This window comes from Bos grunniens, chromosome 1, assembly GCF_055505025.1.
Source record: "Bos grunniens cultivar Pamir isolate PY7600 chromosome 1, Bosgru_T2T1.0, whole genome shotgun sequence".
NCBI lineage: Eukaryota > Metazoa > Chordata > Mammalia > Artiodactyla > Bovidae > Bos > Bos grunniens.
Window position 1 is genome coordinate 131293575 of NC_141165.1, and position 20992 is coordinate 131314566.

At 35.0% G+C, this 20992-nt stretch overlaps 1 protein-coding gene across 11 annotated transcripts in view; it reads left to right on the forward strand.

Moving 5' to 3' along the window:
• Positions 1 to 20992, forward strand: part of ROBO1 (roundabout guidance receptor 1) — a 1296447-nt gene that overhangs the window by 1224138 nt on the left and 51317 nt on the right. For 6 of the 11 annotated variants that reach the window (XM_086411285.1, XM_086411320.1, XM_086411350.1 and 3 more), the window contains 6 exons: positions 5511 to 5632; positions 6490 to 6721; positions 7667 to 7788; positions 11140 to 11311; positions 15349 to 15546; positions 19655 to 19681. In XM_086411285.1, coding sequence (XP_086267411.1) covers positions 5511 to 5632; positions 6490 to 6721; positions 7667 to 7788; positions 11140 to 11311; positions 15349 to 15546; positions 19655 to 19681 — 873 coding nt within the window. The remainder of the gene's footprint in view (positions 1 to 5510; positions 5633 to 6489; positions 6722 to 7666; positions 7789 to 11139; positions 11312 to 15348; positions 15547 to 19654; positions 19682 to 20992) is intronic. The other 5 variants (XM_086411293.1, XM_086411331.1, XM_086411357.1 and 2 more) reach the window with 1 other exon arrangement.

The following is a 20992-nucleotide window of genomic DNA, read 5'->3' on the forward strand; positions in this document are numbered from 1 at the left end:
TCACACAAATGTAAGAGATAATTGTTCTTAACCCCTCTGTCCAATCTTTCCAAAGCATGGAAAAGAATAATCTAGGTCTATATATTCTTTGATCTATCTTTCATTGTCAATCATGTGAACCATAATGTATTAAACTTTCAAATGGAAATCATGTATGTGTTCATCAAAGCTGGGTTAAAGAAACAGATACAAGGAAAAATGAACATGTTTGAAGCTGCTTCTAAACACATTTGAATTTGGAAATTTTTTCACTTGAACCATGTTCTGGATATACTGCTTTTTATTGTCTTTCATGAATAAGAATTATTTTTAGCTTTCAACAGATTATTACCTCCTATTCACCCTCTTGTTCCTCCTGTTATTTTAATGTTTGAGCAGTGGTAAAACTTATATATTGAAAAAAAGGTGAATTTGAATCAACCTGTACCTTTTATTTTAATATATTGTCATCACAGTTAAAATATACTTTATTCATATAAGATTAGTAAAGAAAGGTTACCTCTAGATGGTAGAAATTAGAAATATAAGATTCTTTTGTGAACGTACAGAGGAATCATAATGTCTCTATCTTTGTGTGTTTCCAAAGCAAAAGTTGAAACTTAGTTACAGTGATAGAAACAAATTGTACACAGTAGTACTGAAAGATTTAAATTACTTTTTCCAGTTTTGAGAGAGAGTCTAGCTGCCATGTTGGGCATTTCGTCTTCTCTAGAGAGTGTGTAAACAACCTTTTGAGGAGGACCTTTTGTTTCAGAATTCCCAGAGAAAGCAAACGGAGCTGTGGAACATGCCCACGTCTGTTTTTTGCTGTGTGAAATCAACACACCCAAATGCATATATTTGCTATTATGAGTCACTTCACCAGTAGCTTTAGTAGTCTTGGAGCCTGCCTTAAGGCAGTTTGAGGTTTTCAGTGTTATATATGCATTTGTAAAGAATGCAGAAAGTAGGACAGCTGTAAAGTGAACTGAAACTTTGGTCCCCAGTCCAGTGGTCTCTACCCAGTAGACCTTAGTGAAAGTTTCTGATTAACTGTGATCTGTCATATACACATATGAATGATTTTGTAAAATACATCCTCAACTGTAAATGAGGAGTAGTTAATGCTTTATCTGTTAACTTGTTTTTAAAAATTTTAATCTACTTACCTTTATACATGATAGCAAGCAGAATAACCTAAATGAAATAAACCCATGTCAGCTGGAAAACTAGAAACAGTAAAACAGGCATACCGTTTTGAAATCAAAAAATTTGTTATCTCAGCTCCTCAATCTATTAGCAAGCTATTGAGTCCTGAGCATTGATTCCCTTAACTATATAATGGGGCTAAAAATCCCTACTCCACAGGATTGGACAAGGATTAAATTAGCCAATTTTATGAATATGCAGGACTCAGACTTCTTTTCTATGTTATACCATAAGACTTTGTCATTTGTCATTGGATTTGTATTTCTTTCACTGGACTAAAAATAAGGGAAGTTCATAAAATTTGAGAAACACAGCTCACATGCTGAGTGAGAGAACCAGAATTAAGTAACTCGACAGACTGGAATGATGGGCCAGCACTAACAAGATTAAAATTAATGGAGCAAATTTAAAAGACTGGTAGGTTGAACTTAGGTTTTGAACTTAGGTTTTAAAATTTAGCTGTAGAAGGATAGGCTGAGGATACTGGGCTTAAAAGGAGTGTGTGCATTGGGTGTGTTGGGGGCAGGATCGGTGGGGGAGCTGACTTCAGTGTTTGAAGTCAATTAGAACACCTCCCAGAGCCACCTGAGTGAGTAGTTGTCGGAAAAACAAATGTAGTCTTAGCAGAATTATATGCAGAGCAAAATCTGAACTGGTCAGATCATGAATTAGAGTAATGTATTCTTTTTTGAGCACTACATTTTCGGGTAGAATTTTAAGATATTTAAGAAGAAGATGAGGATGGTTTGGGAGGCTGCATTGAAAGCTAAAATTCATATCACTGGAAAAAAAAAATCCAGAACTTGGCACAAAAAATTATCCCCCAAAATAATAAAGTTAGACTAGGTCTGATATTTTTTTTTCCTTAATATTTTAAGAGGCTTTTGTGTGAGCAAGATATGCTTATTCTAACTTCAGGCACCTAAAAAAGACCAGTGAATGGGAGTTAACATTGAGGCAAATTTCACTGTCTAGTTTTAGACAGCTTTTGAGACGCAGTGAAACTGAGCTGAGTCAGACCATAGCAGGAGCCTGGGGAAGAACCTGGGAAAATCCAATTGACAGAAACAGAATGCATAAGCAGTTAGGGGAAGAGCCGAGGTGGAGGGAATTCAGGAAAGACTTGTTGGAAATTGATTCACAGGAAGCAGGCAAGCTATTTGTTTTCATAATTTTTCTTTTTAGTATTGATGGACTGATTGATTTGGCTGTATTAGGTCTTAGGCGTGCCACATGGGATCTTTGGTGGTGGCATTCAGACTCTCAGTTGTGTCATATCAGATCTAGGTCCCTGACCAGGGTTCGAACCCGGCCACCACATTGGGAGCACAGATTCTTAACCACTGGATCACCAAGGAAATCCCAGCATAACTTCTTTAACTGCTTCTGCAGCATGGCTTCAAGAAAGTCTTCCCCAAGTGGAGATTCCTATGAGTAAACTGGGTCATAAGTTAAAGTTGCACAGATATAGGGCATAGTTTCCTGTTCAGGAGTCAGGTAGACCTATGTCACAGTAACCCTGTCCCAGGGTAATCAAAATGTGCTCTCTCAAATATAAGATTTGATAATGCAAGGGAGATGATATGAGCAGCTAGCAGATGGGGTGGGGGGATTGGAGACAAATGCAAGTGGTTGTTGCTACTGTTAATACGATTCTTTATCCACATTCTGTCCACACAGCATTCTTGAACCCTATCTTTTAAAGAATATGTACACAGACACAGAATGTACAGAATATGCATGTGCTCTAGGTAATAAGAGACATATTATTGTAAATAATGATATGGACCTGAATAATCCCATCCTCAAAGATCGTATATAGGAAACTCCAATACTGGGGAGATGGCAGGGGTAAAATAGTATCTAAGATTTCCTCCAAGTTTGATTCTGAATGTTGGGAAGATCTTTTTCATGATAATACACTTCTTTCAGGAGGAGAAGGAAAGCAAGAACAATAAAGAGACCAAGTAATAAATGTCTCAATATTACACATTAAAGTATTAAACATTACTTTCCATTTTTCTTTCTTGTGAGGAATTTTCTGAAATAATGTTCTATTTCCAAGATGGTGACAGTAGGCAAGAGAATCTAGAAACTTTCATGAGAGGATTAACTAGCAAAGGTTACCTCAACCAGATAAATTAGTGATTGCCATGCAAATAATAGTAGTTACCTTTAAAAATGATTCCTGACATGTTTGAAGATACTTGCTAGAAGGCAGACGATTTCCCTGAGGATGGAATCTTACATATGAGAGAGCATATTTAGAAGCTAATGTGTATAATATATGTATGTGTTCCATACAGTAATTCACTTTAACTCAACTAATGTTAATTAAACACATTCTCTATGTATGTCATTGTGCTGGGTATTGTAGGTTCATAAACATGGACCCAATCCCTACCTTCAACAAAAGGACTTTCTATGCCCTAAGAAATTCAGTTCTCACAAAAACACTCCCAAGTGACTGCCACTGATACTGCCATTTGACAGATGAGGTAACTGAAAAATAGTAAGGTTACAAAATCTTCCCAGTGCTACATGGCTGTCAAGCTGCTGAACTGGGGAGTTGCCAATTCTGTCCGTGAATGCCACTCTTACCCTAGAGATAGATGGTAATTAAGTTCTACGAGCAATGGAGACTAGTGGGGAAGGAAATATTCCTGAGATGAAAAACTTAAAATCAAGTATTTTCTATCTATAGTCTGTGGCCTGAGGACCAATATGAGCCAAAGCTATTCCTAATGTATGATAAAGGATGAGAAGCCAAAACTCAGTTTTTCTCATTTTGCTTATTTATAAATTTATGTCAGAGGCTCAGTATATATATACATACATATATATATATATATATATATATATAATCAAGGTTTTACATCAAAGAGTCTTGAATAGTACTCTTTTTTTTAATTTTATTTAATTTTTAAACTTTACATAATTGTATTAGTTTTGCCAAATATCAAAATGAATCCACCGCAGGTATACATGTGTTCCCCATCCTGAACCCTCCTCCCTCCTCCCTCCCCATACCAGTACTCTTGAATAGTACTCTTGATCTGTCGTCTCCTTCATTTGCCTGCCTTCCCTGAACTCTATCAAAGATACTTACCAACCTCATTTGTAAAAATTTTTATTGAAGTACAGTTGATTTATGGTGTTGTGTTAGTTTCAAGTGTGTAGCAAGTGAATCAGTTATACAAATGCACATATCCATTCTTTTTAAAATTATTTTCCCAGATAACTGATCTCACTTTTAATATCCATGTTTTTGTTTTCTATCCAAACTCAGTTCTTTATTTAATTATTCATAAAACTAATATTCTTGTTTCTGTTGCTTATGAGATGGAAAGTAGTCTAGAATATATGTGCCAAAATACGGTATTTGAGAAGGACAATTCTGGATATAAAAGTATTAATTTTCTTCTCTTGTTCATATTACTGTAAACGAAGCAAAGCATCTGTATTTAGAAAATCTCTATAGAAACAGGCAACTTTTATCAAGTACAGACTTTTTAGTAAGTTTAGCAAAAATACTTCTTTGTTGGGAAAAAAAAATCCAACATAAATGAATACTAGTAGGAGTTTTAATTATCACTATATTCTTGGTCTCCTTTCTAAAAATGTTGATATTTTTGAGATTTAAAGCTCTTTATTGGACCTTTTTGACAGGGATACGATAATTAAAGTAAAGCAACCATCAATTAAATAGATGTTAAGTACTCTTTTCTCATCAGATTTATTCTATTCTATCCTGTTGGTGGTTTCCATACCCCCTTTTATAACCACTAACTATCTTACTTGGAAAGATATCCAGGTTTATCTTATAAGATGAGGGGTGTCTAATTTCTTTTTGTGCTTGCTTTTCACTTAGGTGTTTCCATTCTCTTCGTTTCTCATCTACTGGTCACAGATCCTGGATATCTACTTTCTTGCATGGTTAGGATCACTACAGAAGGTTATGTAATAAACTTAGAGGGGAATGCACTAAGCCATTCATCCTAGGCAAGAAAGTGATCAGTACATGATAGGAGGAGCCCTCAAACACTGATGTTTGCCGTTGTTATTTTTGCCACCTGCTCTGTTTCGCTTTCTATATGCCCTCTGCTTGTTATCTCTCTCTGTATGTCCTGTCCTCCTGATTCTAGTAAAAAGGTTAAGTTGTTCCTATTTTATTCTGTAACACAGATTGGAATTATTCTTCACAGTTGGAATGATTCTTCTTTTCTGGGATTTTCTATGAATGAAAGGATTGTTTCCCCATGCTTTTATTCAAGTCAGAAACATTGTCTAGGCTTTGACACAGTCTTCTGGGATTGTTGCAGATGTTCCCCCAACCAGTCAGGGGGTGGATCACAAGCAGGTCCAGCGAGAACTGGGAAATGTTGTACTGCATCTCCACAACCCCACCATCCTTTCCTCCTCTTCAATCGAAGTGCACTGGACAGTGAGTCATTGTTGCTGTTGTAATATTTGATTTCAGTTTTGATAAGCAGATGACTTTTTGGAGATCATTATATGAAAAATGTGCATATATATATAATAGATAGTTAAATTGTATATATCTGTTCCTTACTTCCCCACCAATGATAATTTTATAATGTAAACATTTGTTTGTTGTGGTAGCTATGAAATGGTTTTAAACAGAGAAAAATGTCATCTTGCATGTATTTTATATTATGCAGTAATGAATTGGGTTGGGAAGATCCCCAGGAGGAGGGCATGGCAACCCACTCCAGTATTCTTGCCTGGAGAATCCCATGGACAGAAGAGCCTGGTGGGCTATGGTCTGTGGGGTAGAAAAGAGTCAGACATGACTGAGTGACTAAGCACACACACAATGAACTTTACCTGTCTCAAAGGAAACAAGCTATATATTCCTAATACTCCTCAAAAGAGTGTATATAACTTATAGAATTATTAACATATGAAAATTTTTAACTGAGAACTGTTTCTAAATAGCATTAAGTAGTCTTTTAAAATTAGAAAATGGAAAACACATGTCATTTCCTTATCCCCTTGACACTCTGACTTATCTCTAGATGTGCACCAGGGAACTGCCATGGTGGTCACATTTCTGCATGAAACATAGAAATTCATAGCTAATATTATACATTAAGCTGGAAAAGTGGACAGATTACAAAAGATAGTGATTTGTTTCTCATATTCTACTTCATATAGACTATAAAACTGTGAGATGAAGCCAGATAGAATTGTTTTGCCTCTTGTCACATTAATGTTCATGATGTTCTAAAAAGTCAATGGAAGGCATGAGTGATTGCATTTTATTTGTCATTGTAATAGGTGGACCAACAGTCTCAGTATATTCAAGGATACAAAGTTCTTTACCGCCCGTCTGGAGCCAACCATGGTGAATCCGAGTGGTTAGTTTTTGAAGTGAGGACCCCAACCAAAAACAGTGTGGTTATCCCTGATCTCAAGAAAGGAGTCAACTATGAAATTAAGGCTCGTCCTTTTTTTAATGAATTTCAAGGAGCAGATAGTGAAATTAAATTTGCCAAAACCCTAGAAGAAGGCAAGTATAATGAAATGTGTGATAACTGTGCATTGCAATACTTTCATTAGGCTTTTATTAACTTAATTGAAAACTTTTAATGGTAATAGTGACATTATTAACTGTCTTGGTAGTGAGCATTATATTTTGTTAATAGACGTTATTTAATTAGAACTACTAAAAACTAAAGTCTGTAATACTTGACTTGCTTTAATAGCGGCCTATATAAAAATGTGCAAATGTGAACATTGTATTACTTAGTGACATATCTTGGATATATCTAGTTATTCAGAACTAAAATTCACATTTAAAGATGTAATTATCCTCAATTTGTTTGCCTTTCCATTAATTTTTTCATTCATTTATCAAATGTTATTTTGAGTGATGCTTTGTAAAGCAAGTGAGTAATGTCTTAGTTGTCCCAGGACCTTCTGGGATTAACATTTTATGGCTCATGTCCCTAGAAACCTCTCAGCTCTACACAAACCAGTATGTTTAGCCACCGTGTAACTGGAAATTAAAATTAGTATTTACATAAAGGTTACAAGTTACATGTCACAGGTATAATCTTTAAAAATAACAAGAATTGTTCCTAAATTGTTCCTTTGATTACAGTAAATTATAATACAGTTAATGTCATGGATGGTTAGCCTTTATACTTTTGAACATTTTAGGGAGAACATGACACTTGGATAGGAAAGAGAGGAATTCTCCTGGAATGTTTTGTGGAGATAATCTATATAACTTTGGTTATAGAAAATTCACAGTCACAATAGGTTAGCAGTATTGAGGAAAAATTTAAATAGTTTGGGAGTAATCAGACTTGGATGAGACACATCTTTAAAACATATATATATATATATATAGACATAAACTTTCTATGTTTTGTTTAATGGTTTAAATGCCTGCTTTCAATGTTTTCTAATATGCTTATTTATAAACCTGCTCTTTGAAACAATTTAATAGCACCCAGTGCCCCACCTCAAAGTGTGACTGTATCAAAGAATGATGGAAATGGAACTGCAATTCTCGTTAGTTGGCAGCCACCTCCTGAAGATACTCAGAATGGAATGGTCCAAGAATATAAGGTAAGTGCATCTATAGTCAAAAAGCAAGCTTGGCTGTATTGTTCATGGATATCTGGCGCCATCTGCTGGTATGCACAGCAACATAAATTATTCTTTAAATTCTTGTCTGTTTAGTCAATAATTGTGAAATACTTTTTTCTTAAGCCATTTGGAAAAAAAAAAACAATTTAAAAGAGAGTATTTACCTGTTCACAGTATATATAGGTGCTCACACAAACAACACATGTAAAGGCTAATCAAAATTTCTTTTTTTCCCGCCAAATCCAGCTTAAATGCATTTGCAGAACTAGTTTGCCCCATGGAATTGTATCAGATATGGTTTCTTTCTTTCTTTCAACACATTTGGAATTTTGTAACATTGGAGTTAAGTTGGAAAAATTATTTTAGTGTGCCTGAAAATTTTTTAATAAATTTGTTTTAATCTTTCAGCATCTCTAAACAAAATTTTATGTCTCAAAGGAAATTCAATTTTAAATTTCTATATATGTTTGAATGAAATTTTTTAAACATAACGATATATTGAAAGTAATTTAAATCAGTGATTCTAAATAATTACTTTTACCTGTGAAGTAAATCATCTCTAATCATTGAATTTAGAAAGGTTTACCTAGATTAATTTCAAGCAAATATATTAAGCATAGCAGGGTAGAATAAAATTAAGGACATGAGATTTATCCTATTAATGAATAAGCATTATAGCACAGTCTTAATGAGCTATGGTAAATGAGTGAATGATAGATTGAATTATGGAAATCACACAAGAGAGTAAATTTCTCTTGTATTTTTTCAATATGTATGTAAACAGATCATATACTAGAAGACTTTTGAACTGCAAGACGTATATTTCTATAGACAGTGCCTTATAGGTCCATGATACCTCAGTATTTTTCTAGTTACCGGTTAAATTATATTTACTGAATTGTCTCATAAATGTGAAAACTTACCTGTTTCTATTGATATGAAATTGATGGTAAGAAAGTAAATACTCGTTTACCTTCTACAGGTAATTGGCATGCTAACATCAGAATTACTTATGGAATCATTTTCCAAATATAGGTGCATTGCCACCATTCTGAAAGATTCTGATTCAGCATCTGTAATGAGGCCCCTGTTTATATACTTTGGTAGATCTTTCCAGGTGATGTTGATACGCATTTTGGGTAAGGCCCAAATAAAGACCATAAATATACTTCTGAGTACCAAAATAATTTGTACGATGACCAAATATACTGAGCTTAATTTTAGGTATAACATTTTATTTTAAAATAACTTTTAAAAACAAACTAAAAACCTCTTTATGAATTTGTGTATAATTTAAAGGGGTGACATTTTTTTAGGTATTTAAAATACTGTTGTAAATGCACTGTGTGTATTTTAGGGTGTTTGAAATTAGATCTTCTACTGTAATTGAGTCAGTAATAGGTAAGAATCTCTACACTTTGAACTTTCTCATGAGTTTCAAGATTATTTCAATACTGGGATGCTATGGTTCAGTCTGGATAAACAAACTGTTATAGAGACTTTTAAGCATACAGAATAAGGTGATATCTCAGCTCTCAAGCAAAATTGTGTTAATGTAGGCATTTTCCCCTAAGAGTCAAAACTCATTTCTCTCCTAAAGAAATGAGAAAGGGTGGATTTCACTTAACTTCATGGTCAATTTAAAATAATAAAATGCCTTTCACAACCTGACTGACTGGTACAAAATCAGTTTGTGGCTTTGGTTCAGCTGTGTAATGTAATTGAGGGAAAAAAATCACAAAGGACTCTTTATTTCCAAATGATCAGACCCTGGTAATAGAGTCTGACCATTTGTTGGTATCATGCATTGAAACTATATTAAAATAATATTAACTTTCAAAGCAAAAAAGATTTTTGCCCATGTGAAAGAGGACACTGACATTCTCAGATTCATTTTAAATCCCATTTCCTATTACAGTTTAAACAATAGGCTACTTGAAAATAATCCCATGTCTTGCTGGAGGACATCATAAAGAATACAGAGCATGTTTTACTACTGCATGGATCATTTTCTTATAGAAATTGAGTCCAGATACTTTCATGCATCATATCCAAGATCTACAACATGGCAAAAGAGCACTCTAATAATTCAGTAATCCTTTAGAGAAATTTAAATTAAGGACTATAGTGTAGCTCGGAAATCTTAATTTCCTAAAACTAATTTCCTACCACAAATATCATCAAAGTTAATGAGAGATACAATAATTTTCTTATTAGAATATTTTCCTTTCAAATCAAATATGAATTGTTATTAGGATCTTGTATTTTATCAAAAACTAATTAATATTACCATAAATACAAGATCAGAGTGCTATTTTTCTTTCATGGATAATAGTTCAACATACCATAGACGGAATAAATCTTAGGATGATCCTTACTCTTTATGTTCAGTTTTATTTATTTTTTAGGTCTTGGTGGTCTGGAACACATATTTCAGGAAAAGGCTTGTGTAATAGGTCCCGGCTCCATCTGTTTATTTAATAGGATCTTTTTATATTGTATTGGGGTGTAGCCAGTTAACAATGTTGTGATAGTTTCAGGTGAACAGCCAAGGGACTCAGTCACACGTACACATGTATCCATTCTCCTCCAAACCCCCGTGCCATCCAAGCTGCCACATAACGTTGAGCAGAGTTCCATGTGCTAAACATGTCCTTGTTTTATTTTTAAAAACCATGTTTATGCCAAGAGAGTTTAGATTGTTCAGAAACTCTCTTTTTAAATCAACTGCTTCTTGATTTTGACATAAAAAGTGATGGCGTTGTGACAGCATCAGGTAATTTTGTCCCAGAGAACTGTTGAAATAAAGTATTAGACACACAGTTTCCCATGCATTTTTGTGTTGTGATATCTGGTATTATGCCTGGTTCATAGTAGAAATTCAAATACTGGATGATGATAGGTAAGTTACTGTTCTTTATCTGGATGTATACAGGTTTTTGCAAGTTCCTTTTATCTTTTTCTGGCGTATAATACCTAGATGTTTTTTTTGTTTGTTTGTTTGTTTTTTTAAAGCAAATCCTGTTGATAAGTGTTGATAAGAACCAGGGTCTTTGTAGAATCGCCTGATATAATCCTCTGTAGAAACATTTGTAGAATCACTTGATATAATTCTTTAAGAATATATAAGAAAGTTCAAAGAGGTTTTTAATGTACTACTAACATGAAGTTTGACAGGAAGCATCTTCTCAGAACTAGATCTAGGGGAAAATGACTTTTGAAACTTCCTACATTATGTTCATGATAAATCTGAACTCTGTCTAGGTCTAAAACCACAATATTGTGTTGATCTTTATATTAACTTACATAACTGTTGTGCTCTTCTTCCAGGTCTGGTGTCTGGGCAATGAAACGCGATACCATATAAACAAGACAGTAGATGGTTCCACCTTTTCTGTGGTTATTCCCTCACTGGTTCCTGGGATCCGATATAGTGTAGAGGTGGCAGCCAGCACGGGGGCTGGGTCGGGGGTGAAGAGTGAGCCACAATTCATCCAGTTAGGTGAGTGCCAGTGGCGATCTGGTTGGAAAGACTTAGCACTGTACCCATCGTCCTCCTTCTCTTTTGGTACGTCGTGGAGGCAACCAATGCAAGTTGCACAGACTATGGAATGTGGCAGTAGAATTTCAAAAATAATATTGTTAGCTTTGTTTGATCTGTCTATAATATCACAACTAAATTTAAACTTATCCAAACAAACATCTTAAATGGTATTTTGAGCAAAAGGCTGTAAATGGTCAGTGTCATCCTTTTTCTGTCCTATTGAATTTTTTCCCATCTGTTCAACAAACACTATTAACTGAGCACCAATGAGATCTCCTTGACTTTTCTGCTGTCTCCATGGTATAGAATCTGTCTGCAATGCAGGACACCCAGGTTCAGTCCCTGGGTGGGGAAGATCCCCTTGAGAAGGAAATGGCAACCCGCTCCAGTATTCTTGCCTGGAGAATCCCTTGCACAGAGGAGCCTGACAGTCCATGGGGTTGCAAAAGAGTAGGACAGGATTTAGTAACTAAACAACAACAAAGAGTACCTCAGGGAACAGGAAAGATGTGGTTTGGGTAAAAAAATAAATATTTCTATAAGTATTTGAAGTTTAGAGCAATATGCAGTTTATAATTACCATTTTTGTCTATTTAAAATTATATTGCATGTGATAACAAAAGATAGACTGAGATGTTGAAATACGGTATATGCTAGTTACTTAGAAAATTAAAAATACAATATGCTTCAAAACTGGTTTGAGGAATAAAAAACTGGCAGAACACTTAGTTGCCATACTTCATTATGGAGACATACACATAAAATTCAAATTATCAAATGGTTACCAGTCAAATCTAAAAGAAACAACAACAACAAAAAAACAGCAACAAAATTGTGAATGGAAGGGGGAGAGAAAAGGTGTTAAGAGATGTTAAGAGTTGATAGTGAAATTTCATGATACTGAGAAGCATATAGTCAACTTTGTTCCTTCCAGGTCAGAAGTTAAGCATTAGTAGTATTTTATGCCAGTTGCTAAATTATGAAAAAGAATGAGATACATGAATTTTCCTATATCACAAAAAAGTGCCTAGTATTGTTTCATGTTGGTAATATTGATGACATCTTAGAAATTATCTCAGAACAAAATTAAGAAACATTCTACTTTTAATAAACTTTGCTGCCATACATAAGGAACTTTACATTCAATTTGGAAACTGTTGTTGATGTTCCACTGTCAAGATAATACTAGCTGCTGTTCCAGATACCCTTGCAGAATTTCTATAAAGTAGCACAGAGTCCACCTGAAGTCCAGTGATTGTAGACGTGGAGAGTCTCTGGCTGATGTGGCTTCCAGGGTTGACTTGGGCCAGCAGAAAGGAAGAAAACAAACACACAGTGTGGGGCAAGGTTTAAATGGTACCATGTCTGGAAATTGTGCATGTCGCTGCTGCACAGAGCTCAGTTTTGTGATTCTGAGCAGATGAATGGGAACACTGCAAAATCAAGTCACTGGCTAGGGAGTTATCCCCTGACAGCTGTATGCTATGAGAGAACCATTCAAGCTTTAGTGGAGAGCTTGTCGCCTCTTCTGCAGACATGGGCCAGAATTTAATTCTGAGAATATCTTTTACCTTTAACACTTTTTTTTCCAACACATTATAATATGCACAACTTTTAAGCAAAAAAAAAAAAAAGTAGCTTCATGGTTTTATTTCTGGTTCATTTATTCCAAATTTTTAAGCAGAATAGAAAATAATTTTTTTAATTGCTTGATTTATTGCAGTGTTACCTAAGGTATGGGAGAAAACAGTCTAAACATAGGTATTTTTACTTAAATAGTTGCCTAGTTTTGTGAAAAGTTAGTATTAACTTACTAAAACTAAAATTAAAAGTTACATGGCAATGACCCTGTACAATGTCATGTCATTTGCCTACTTTTTTAATTATATATAACTTCTAGTTCTGGGTTTTCAAAAATGAATTGGAAAAAAGGACCATGTGTAACTTTATTTATTTAAGATTTAAATCATAGGATTTAAGGATCAAATTGGTTTTCTTGAAATTATAAATATGTTCCAGTTTTCCATATCTTAATATAGCCTCAGCTGCAGTGAGACAAAGACTGAGATATAGAAGGGCCATTTTAATTCATTAGTCACACCACACTTTATTCTGTTAAGCCCATCTGGTCGCCTGCTTGGAACCCCTCTTAGCTGTCTTCATAAAATCTGAAGCCACCCAACTTAACTTTGCGCAAATAGCCATGAAATCTATAAACCTAGCAGATACAAAGGGTGTATTAGAAATAAAAAGAATAGATCAGCTTGGTGAACGTTCAGAGGATGAAGTGCTCTTAGGATAACCATAGATAAAAGAGTCTGGAACATGAAATGAAACTTTCAGTCAAGAAACATTTGAAGGCAGGTGACAGCAACTGCTTATGAAAATAGATTTTTCAGCCTTGACCCTCCATAGAATGAAATCTGGAATTCCGTTTAAGAAAAAGGTAAATAAAAAACACACACATATACAATACAGTAGCAATTTAGCCCTATACAGAAAAGGCTATTTTCCTACGGTTGTTTCCTTAGCCTTGGAATGCTTTTTATTTTACCTGCCAGTGTCTTATCAGAAAGCAATATCTTTTAATAAGAAAAAAAATCTGTATTTTTTGTATTTGAGAAATATTATTCATAAATAATGAGTTATTCCAATTATTTTTCTGGAAAAAAAAGTTTTGGACTGGAAAAAATGTTTCTACTTTAAAGCAGGTGGTTTTAGCAGAACAATTTTAGAGTCAAATGATTCAACAATTGTAAGAAAGCACCAAGTCTCATGAAATAGGCAAACGCCTTCCCATTTGACCAGATGCTGTAGGGGAAGAACATTAAGAGTACAGATACAGATAGTAAGTAATTCTTACAGATAGTAAGTAATTCTGCCACTGGGCATCCTCAGCATTGGCATCACTTAGTGCCCACAAAGTAGGTTATTCCTTGATGATAGAGGAACAGCTTCCAGACTTCTATAGACTTTGCAGTCTGCTCTGTGTGATGTGGTAAAATGGTGGGTTTGAGCAATGAGTCTCTTAGTAGGTTGAAACATAAACGTGAACTAAGTAAATTTTAATAGCCATAATTCCATCAATCTTAAATTCTTGAATCAAAATAGCTAAGAGAAAATAGGAGCCTTTTTGACTATTCATAACACTTGATAATCTTGTCCATATTTAATGTTCTTATAGCTATCTCTGGCCATGGTTATTATTTTAAAAGAAAGTTTTCTTTAAGAGTTCCATGGCAGTTCAGTGGTTAGGACTCTGCAGTGTCACTGCTGAGGGCCCGGGGTTAAGCCCTGGCTGGGGAACTAAGATCCCACAGTCACATGGTGTAGCCAGAAACATAAAAATAAAAATTCCATTTTTTTAAAAAAAAGACGTTTTCATCGTTCCTTCATTGATAACATAATCTCAGTTTTTCATTGGTTTTTAATGATCCTGAATTTTTATAGACCCTTCTGAACATAGTTCCAAATGATGTGTTTCTGAGGTAGTTAAGAGTCTTACACTATTCAAGGGTGGGGGAGAGGGGATGCACCACACACACACACACACAGTCCATGGGGCCGCAAAAGAGTCAGATACAACTTAGCAACTAAACAACAACAATTCAGTACTCCTTATTTGTATTCTTGGGGTAAAGTATTTCACTTTTTAGAAGTGTAATTTGTATTTTATCTCACTTTGCACTGAAAATCCCATCGGTGAACTGCAGTTTTCTGGAGCAAAATATAGGAATTGCGGGCTGTTATCTTTGTTTTAAAATATATTCCATAAAATTATTGTGTTTGTTTTGAGTTCAAATAAATAAAGTGAATATAATCTTGCCCCAAATGTCATTAACTCTTTTAACTGACGATGGTGCACGTTGCAATGAAAAGCAGAAATTATTGTCCAAAAATTAACAACATAATGATGGCCACTTTATGTATATAAGCACGTGCTTATTGTCTCACTGAGTTTTAAACCCGAATGAACCCAAAGATGGCCTTTTCAGATTCTCATGGAAACCCCGTGTCACCTGAGGACCAAGTCAGCCTTGCTCAGCAGATCTCAGACGTAGTGAAGCAGCCGGCATTCATCGCAGGAATCGGGGCTGCCTGTTGGATCATCCTTATGGTTTTTAGCATCTGGCTCTATCGACACCGAAAGAAGAGAAATGGGCTGGCTAGTACTTATGCGGGTATCAGAAAAGGTATTACCTTTCCTAAATTTTTCATGCTTTACATAACTCTTGATTTCAATATATGACTCTAAGTTATTCTTGATTTTATATATATGTATCCTATATTAATTATTTTAACATATAAAAATTTACAAAACTGCTTTTATTTTATTGCAACATCTAGATATAAACTCCACTTGGTTATCAGTACTAAAATAGAACTTATCTGTTTCAGGCTCAATTTCTTTAAAATATATTTCACCAGGGTAAAAAATAAATAAATAAAAAATAAAATAAAATATATTTCACCAGGGTAGGTCTACACTTGGTAGTGATACCATTCCCTTGTTCTCTTAGGGAATTACTTTATTGCTTTATATCCTGGAGGAAAATTTTTAATCTCCATGTCTCAGGAATTATAAATCCAAGCTTTGGACTGTCATACAACTTTAAAGGGAGCATCATTCCCCTTTGTGAAGTGAAAGAGATTGTTTATAAATAAGTGTATTTCTGATTATTTATAAAATAATTGTTTCTTAGTGCATATGGAATGCTTGAGTGAATAGTGTGCTTCAGTTTGTAGAGAGAGAACACTTAGTACTTTTTTATTGTTATGTTTAAAGTTGCAGAGCTGACTATGTATATACTGTTGACGAACAATGATGATTTTGTTAAAAATGTATCTGCAATTTAGAAGAGAAAGTTTATTTGGCTAAAATTATTTATAATTATATGGATGAGCCAAATAAGCTGAGGAATTTGCAGACACTTTTGCCACATATCCTCAAAGTCTGCAGATTGGTGGTTTATATTTTTCATTTCCTGATGAGTTTGTTATCACTCTCAGATAATCCTTTTCCCCTTCTCAAATATCTTCATCAACTCTGGGCTGTCAACAGAGTAATTGTAAGTTTTCAGCCCACAGACCCACTTTATGTCTTTAGTCCAACTAAATTATTGACAGTGCTCCTTTGGGTCTCAAAATTGTCTTGGTTTTTGGATGACAGGGTATACATCCACCCTAGTTATAGGGTCTATAAGTCTAAGACAACACTTTTGCTGCAAAGCAGATTTAAAGAGGATGACTAGTAAATACCCACTCCCACCGTCACCCTCCTTAAAAAAAATTGTCTGCGTATTTCCTGAGTGAACATTTCCCATGTGGCTTGGCCACGCCATTTCTCTGAGCATTGATATGGCAAAGTCAGAATTTGTTATTGCTAGTTAGACCTTTTCTCAATGAAAAGTCCTATTGACTGTCCCTCTGAGCTTGTGAAATAGTCTGAGACAACAGTCTAAAACATTTGTGCTCTCAGTCACAAGGGGTCTTGGCAAGAAAGAGTCAACACAAATTCATCACCCACACTGTGGAAATTGATGAACATGCCTCTGGCCCATGGGTCCACAGCAGTCTCCTTATGTACATACGTTTGCCTTAGCATTATCATCCTTAAATATGTTTTTTTCAGATATGTGTCCTATGTCAATATTAAAGCAAAAATGTCAGTATCCCTGCCTGAGAAATGGCAAATGGGGGCTGAGGGGTTACTGTGAAGAGACTAGGTGCTCATCACACATTCATAGAACAGTGTCAGGGCCACACATTACCATATAAAACCTTTGCCCAAAAAATAAGGCAGAGAAGGGGTTTGTGGGTGTCTGTGTGTTGTGGAGCAGGGCACAGGTGGGCACTGTTGGGAGTTGTGTTCTGAAATCCCATATGAATGAGGAAAAGTGACTAACATCTAGATGTAGAATCTTTTGAGTTTCTAGGAATTTTATAATTTTTATTGCCATGAGTATGATAGCTGTGCAGTTGTAACAATGGAATGCTCTCTCTGGTCTTGAATCCTAAATATGTGACATGAAACCTTCTTCCCTTCTGAAATGTTTCTTTTCTCTTACTAATGCACTGTAAGCATGCTTGGAAATGCCTATGTGCTCTTTCTGCAAAACCTATTACACTAATATTGTCCTTTTAACTAGCTCGTGTTAAGCAGAAATCATAGAACATAATCACAAATGTAATTGGTGAGCATTTGATTCTGCTTTCCTCACTTTGCCTTTTAGGCACTTTTTCATATTTCTGGTTCTATGCAATTTTAAAAGGTGAATTCTGAAATCTTAAATTGACTGTGCCCGAAACAATGCTGGTCATCCTAATAAAAAAGGAAGTGAAATATTTAAAAGAAATCCATGTGAAAGAGCCTACTGCCCTATGAAACATCAAGCCAGAGTATGACTTTGGGTAATAGTGAGCATTTTAAACATTTTCCCCCTACATTTATCTGTAGGTATTCCCTCTGCTTGTACTCTTTGTCCACATAGTGAACCAGCATCACTGGATGAGATGATTTATTAGTGGAAGCTTTGAGAATTAAGTTGTCCTTTGGTGAACCAGCTGTAAAAATTTCATTTAGATGGACCTCTTTTCATCTCTTCTTCCATTCCTTAAACTGAGGTTAGCAATTGGCTAGGAGTACTGACAAGGACCTTTCATTTTTTCCCCTGTGTCCTTGTGATTGCAAATTAATGTTCAGGCACTCCATTCTTGCTTGAGTACCTTTACTTTCAAATGTATGTCTTTTATATTTTTTATGAGGACGAGTTACTATTGCTCTGAATTTTTGATTGTAGCTAAATTACATTGATTTTCTGAAAAGACCTGACGGAAAGAAAACACAGTAGAATTCTTAAGACAGAGACTGCTATGCAGTGAAAGAAGACAGTCTATAAACCGGATCCCCAGCATTGAGACTTTTGTCTTTTTTTTCTTCCTAGTATGCTCAGAGATAAAATGGTTTGGTAAGAATTGACAGTTGTAAAAGATGCTATGGCATTCAAGTCTGCAACCCCAGTGCTCTAATCCTAAAGTAAATTTCTTGTAGACATTCAAATATGAAGTGGAAAATACATTTTTGGCAGCTTTTTGATCCATGATAAGTAATCAGTATTTTAGTTTGTGTGTATTAAGGATTTCTTAAAAGCAAATTTTAGTCTTCAAGGAGTAATGTAGATTCTCTTGCTTTCTTTACCAGGGCAGTGTTTACTTTAAATTAATGTGAAGAGCTTGGGGAAAAAAAAAAGTCAGCCTCCTCCCTTTATGAAATGTCATGGAAATAACTCTGGTGTTATCCAACAGCCAGGAATGGGAGAAGATAGGACAAGTGGGGGAGGCAAGAATCCCACTTTTGAGGTCTGCAGTTCAATTTCAGGCATTATTGATTAGATTAAGATTTATAACTGCAGAGAGTGAAGATTTTCAGAGGAGCATTATTGTTCTATTGTTTAGCTTTTGGTGTGCTATTTTTTTTAAATGTTCAGCCTACTTCTAGAAAGCTTCTAGGTATAAACTATAATAGCAGAATTAATGTTAAAGCCCCCTATATATTCTGTCCATTCACAAATTTCTATGATGATAAAAATGTAGCAATACACTCCTTATATTAAGGCATAAGGCATTTCTTGTCAGCGAAACAGTTCAGTTTTATGGTTTTCTTTGTTCCAGTTCTTTCTTTGCTTGCTTTCTTCCTTCCTTCCCTTTTCTTTCTTCCTTTCTATCTTCTTCCCTCCCTCCTTTTCTTTGGGTATTTTTCCTTTCTTCTTCTTTCGGTCTTCTTTCTACCTTTCTTTCTGTCTTTATGGCATTCGCTCTCTCCTTCCCTCTGTCTGTATCACTGTCTCTCTCTAGGTGATGAATGCTCCAGTGCACCTATTATATTAGTTAGTCCACTTTAATAAGCATTTACTTTCAGATTTCTAGATAAGGTTAGGCAAGACCCTGATAATACCTGTTTAAGCACCCATTATCCAGTGTTTGGAAATGATTAATAGTAGAGAATTCCTGTTTGTACTAAAGCCATGAGCTAAATCTCTATTACTAAAAGCAGGGGTCATCTGCAGGCTAACCCAGCACACTCCCCACGCCCCTCCTGTCCTAGAATGTCAGACACTTCGAAATGGTACCTGCAGAGACCCTTAGATTTGGTTTTATCCACATATCAGAGTGTCAGAACGACTGGCTTGGTTATTTACATTTGTTTTATGTTCAGCTGTCTGCTTGATTTATACTAATGTGATGTGTTCCCTTTCTCTCTTCAGCTTAATAACTGGTTTATATTTTGTTTTGATTTTTCAGTCCCGTCTTTTACCTTCACACCAACAGGTATATATTTGCGCTTACCCTCCTCCTTTCCTTCGTTAGTTCGGCATGTGTTGTACTATTGTGTTGCTGTTTTTATTTCATTTTCTGCAGTAAGCTGGGGGGAAAGGACTTACAATGGAAACAGTACTTCATTTACTCCTAGCAGGCATGCACTTGAAGTAGAAATGGTTGGTGTTGCTTGTCATCCCTTCAGTGCAGTTGTTTATCCATGATTCCACAGTGCATCCGAGCCTTGTTTGCATGTGTTTCATTAGATAGGCACACTGTTTCTAGCCTCAGCATGATTTAACATGCTAATGATCAATTGATGATTTTAGACTTGGCAGTGCATTTTTTTCCCCTTAACTTAAGCTTTCTGGATTTCCAACAAAATTTTCTCTCCCGAGCAATTCTCTATCCATAGAATCAACATTCTTAAAGGTAACCAAAATATACAGCACATTTGAAAGATAGAACTTTTCATTTTCCCTAAGTCCAAGTCCTAATATTCTGTTCTATTCTGTTTCTTTCAAAGAGGGTCCTCTTCTTTCGCATCACCTTTAGTAAAAAGGTACCTGTGGTCCTGCCTTCTCAGTTTTAATCCAGTTATTATAATCACTGGATGCAGTTATCTCTCCTTAACAGACTCCCAGTTTGGAGTTCTTCTAAGTAGCAGAATTTGGCAGCTTTTAGAAACATACTTGTTCTTAGAAAATGTGTCTGTATTTACAGAAAAGCTAATATCCTTAACCCCTTGACAACTATGTGCAAATCTTTTTTTTTGTCATGGCTAAACTTTATACCCATGACTTATTAAGCTGAGAATGCTTTCAGGGGCATTAAAATATATTTTCACTATGTATACATGTCTGATGGAAATATAATGAGAAGTATTTTCTCAAATCACAATAAAAAATGATTCACATTAATTAATAGTCACAACTTGGCATACATCTTTGTGTGTGTGGAAAGAAAGGTTTATTTTCACGTTTATGTCCGTCTTACTGGTACTCATATTTCTGGGGCAATGGTCTGGTAGGTTTTTATTTTCCAAAATTTAAGATTCCACTTATATAAAATCATGAAATTACATGATCTAATGATAAATTCAAGATGGAAATCTGAGAATGTGAATGTACAAATGTGTAATAGTTATTATATTTAATAAGAGTATACTGAAGTTTGTTTCTCCTTAGTTTTGAAACTTGTTAACACCTTAAGAAAATAAGAATAACATTTAATTCTATACCATCTTTAAAAAAATACTATTTGAATCAGAAATCTATTTCCTGTGATGAATGTTTGCAATGCTTCTAAGTAGAAAGGGAGAAA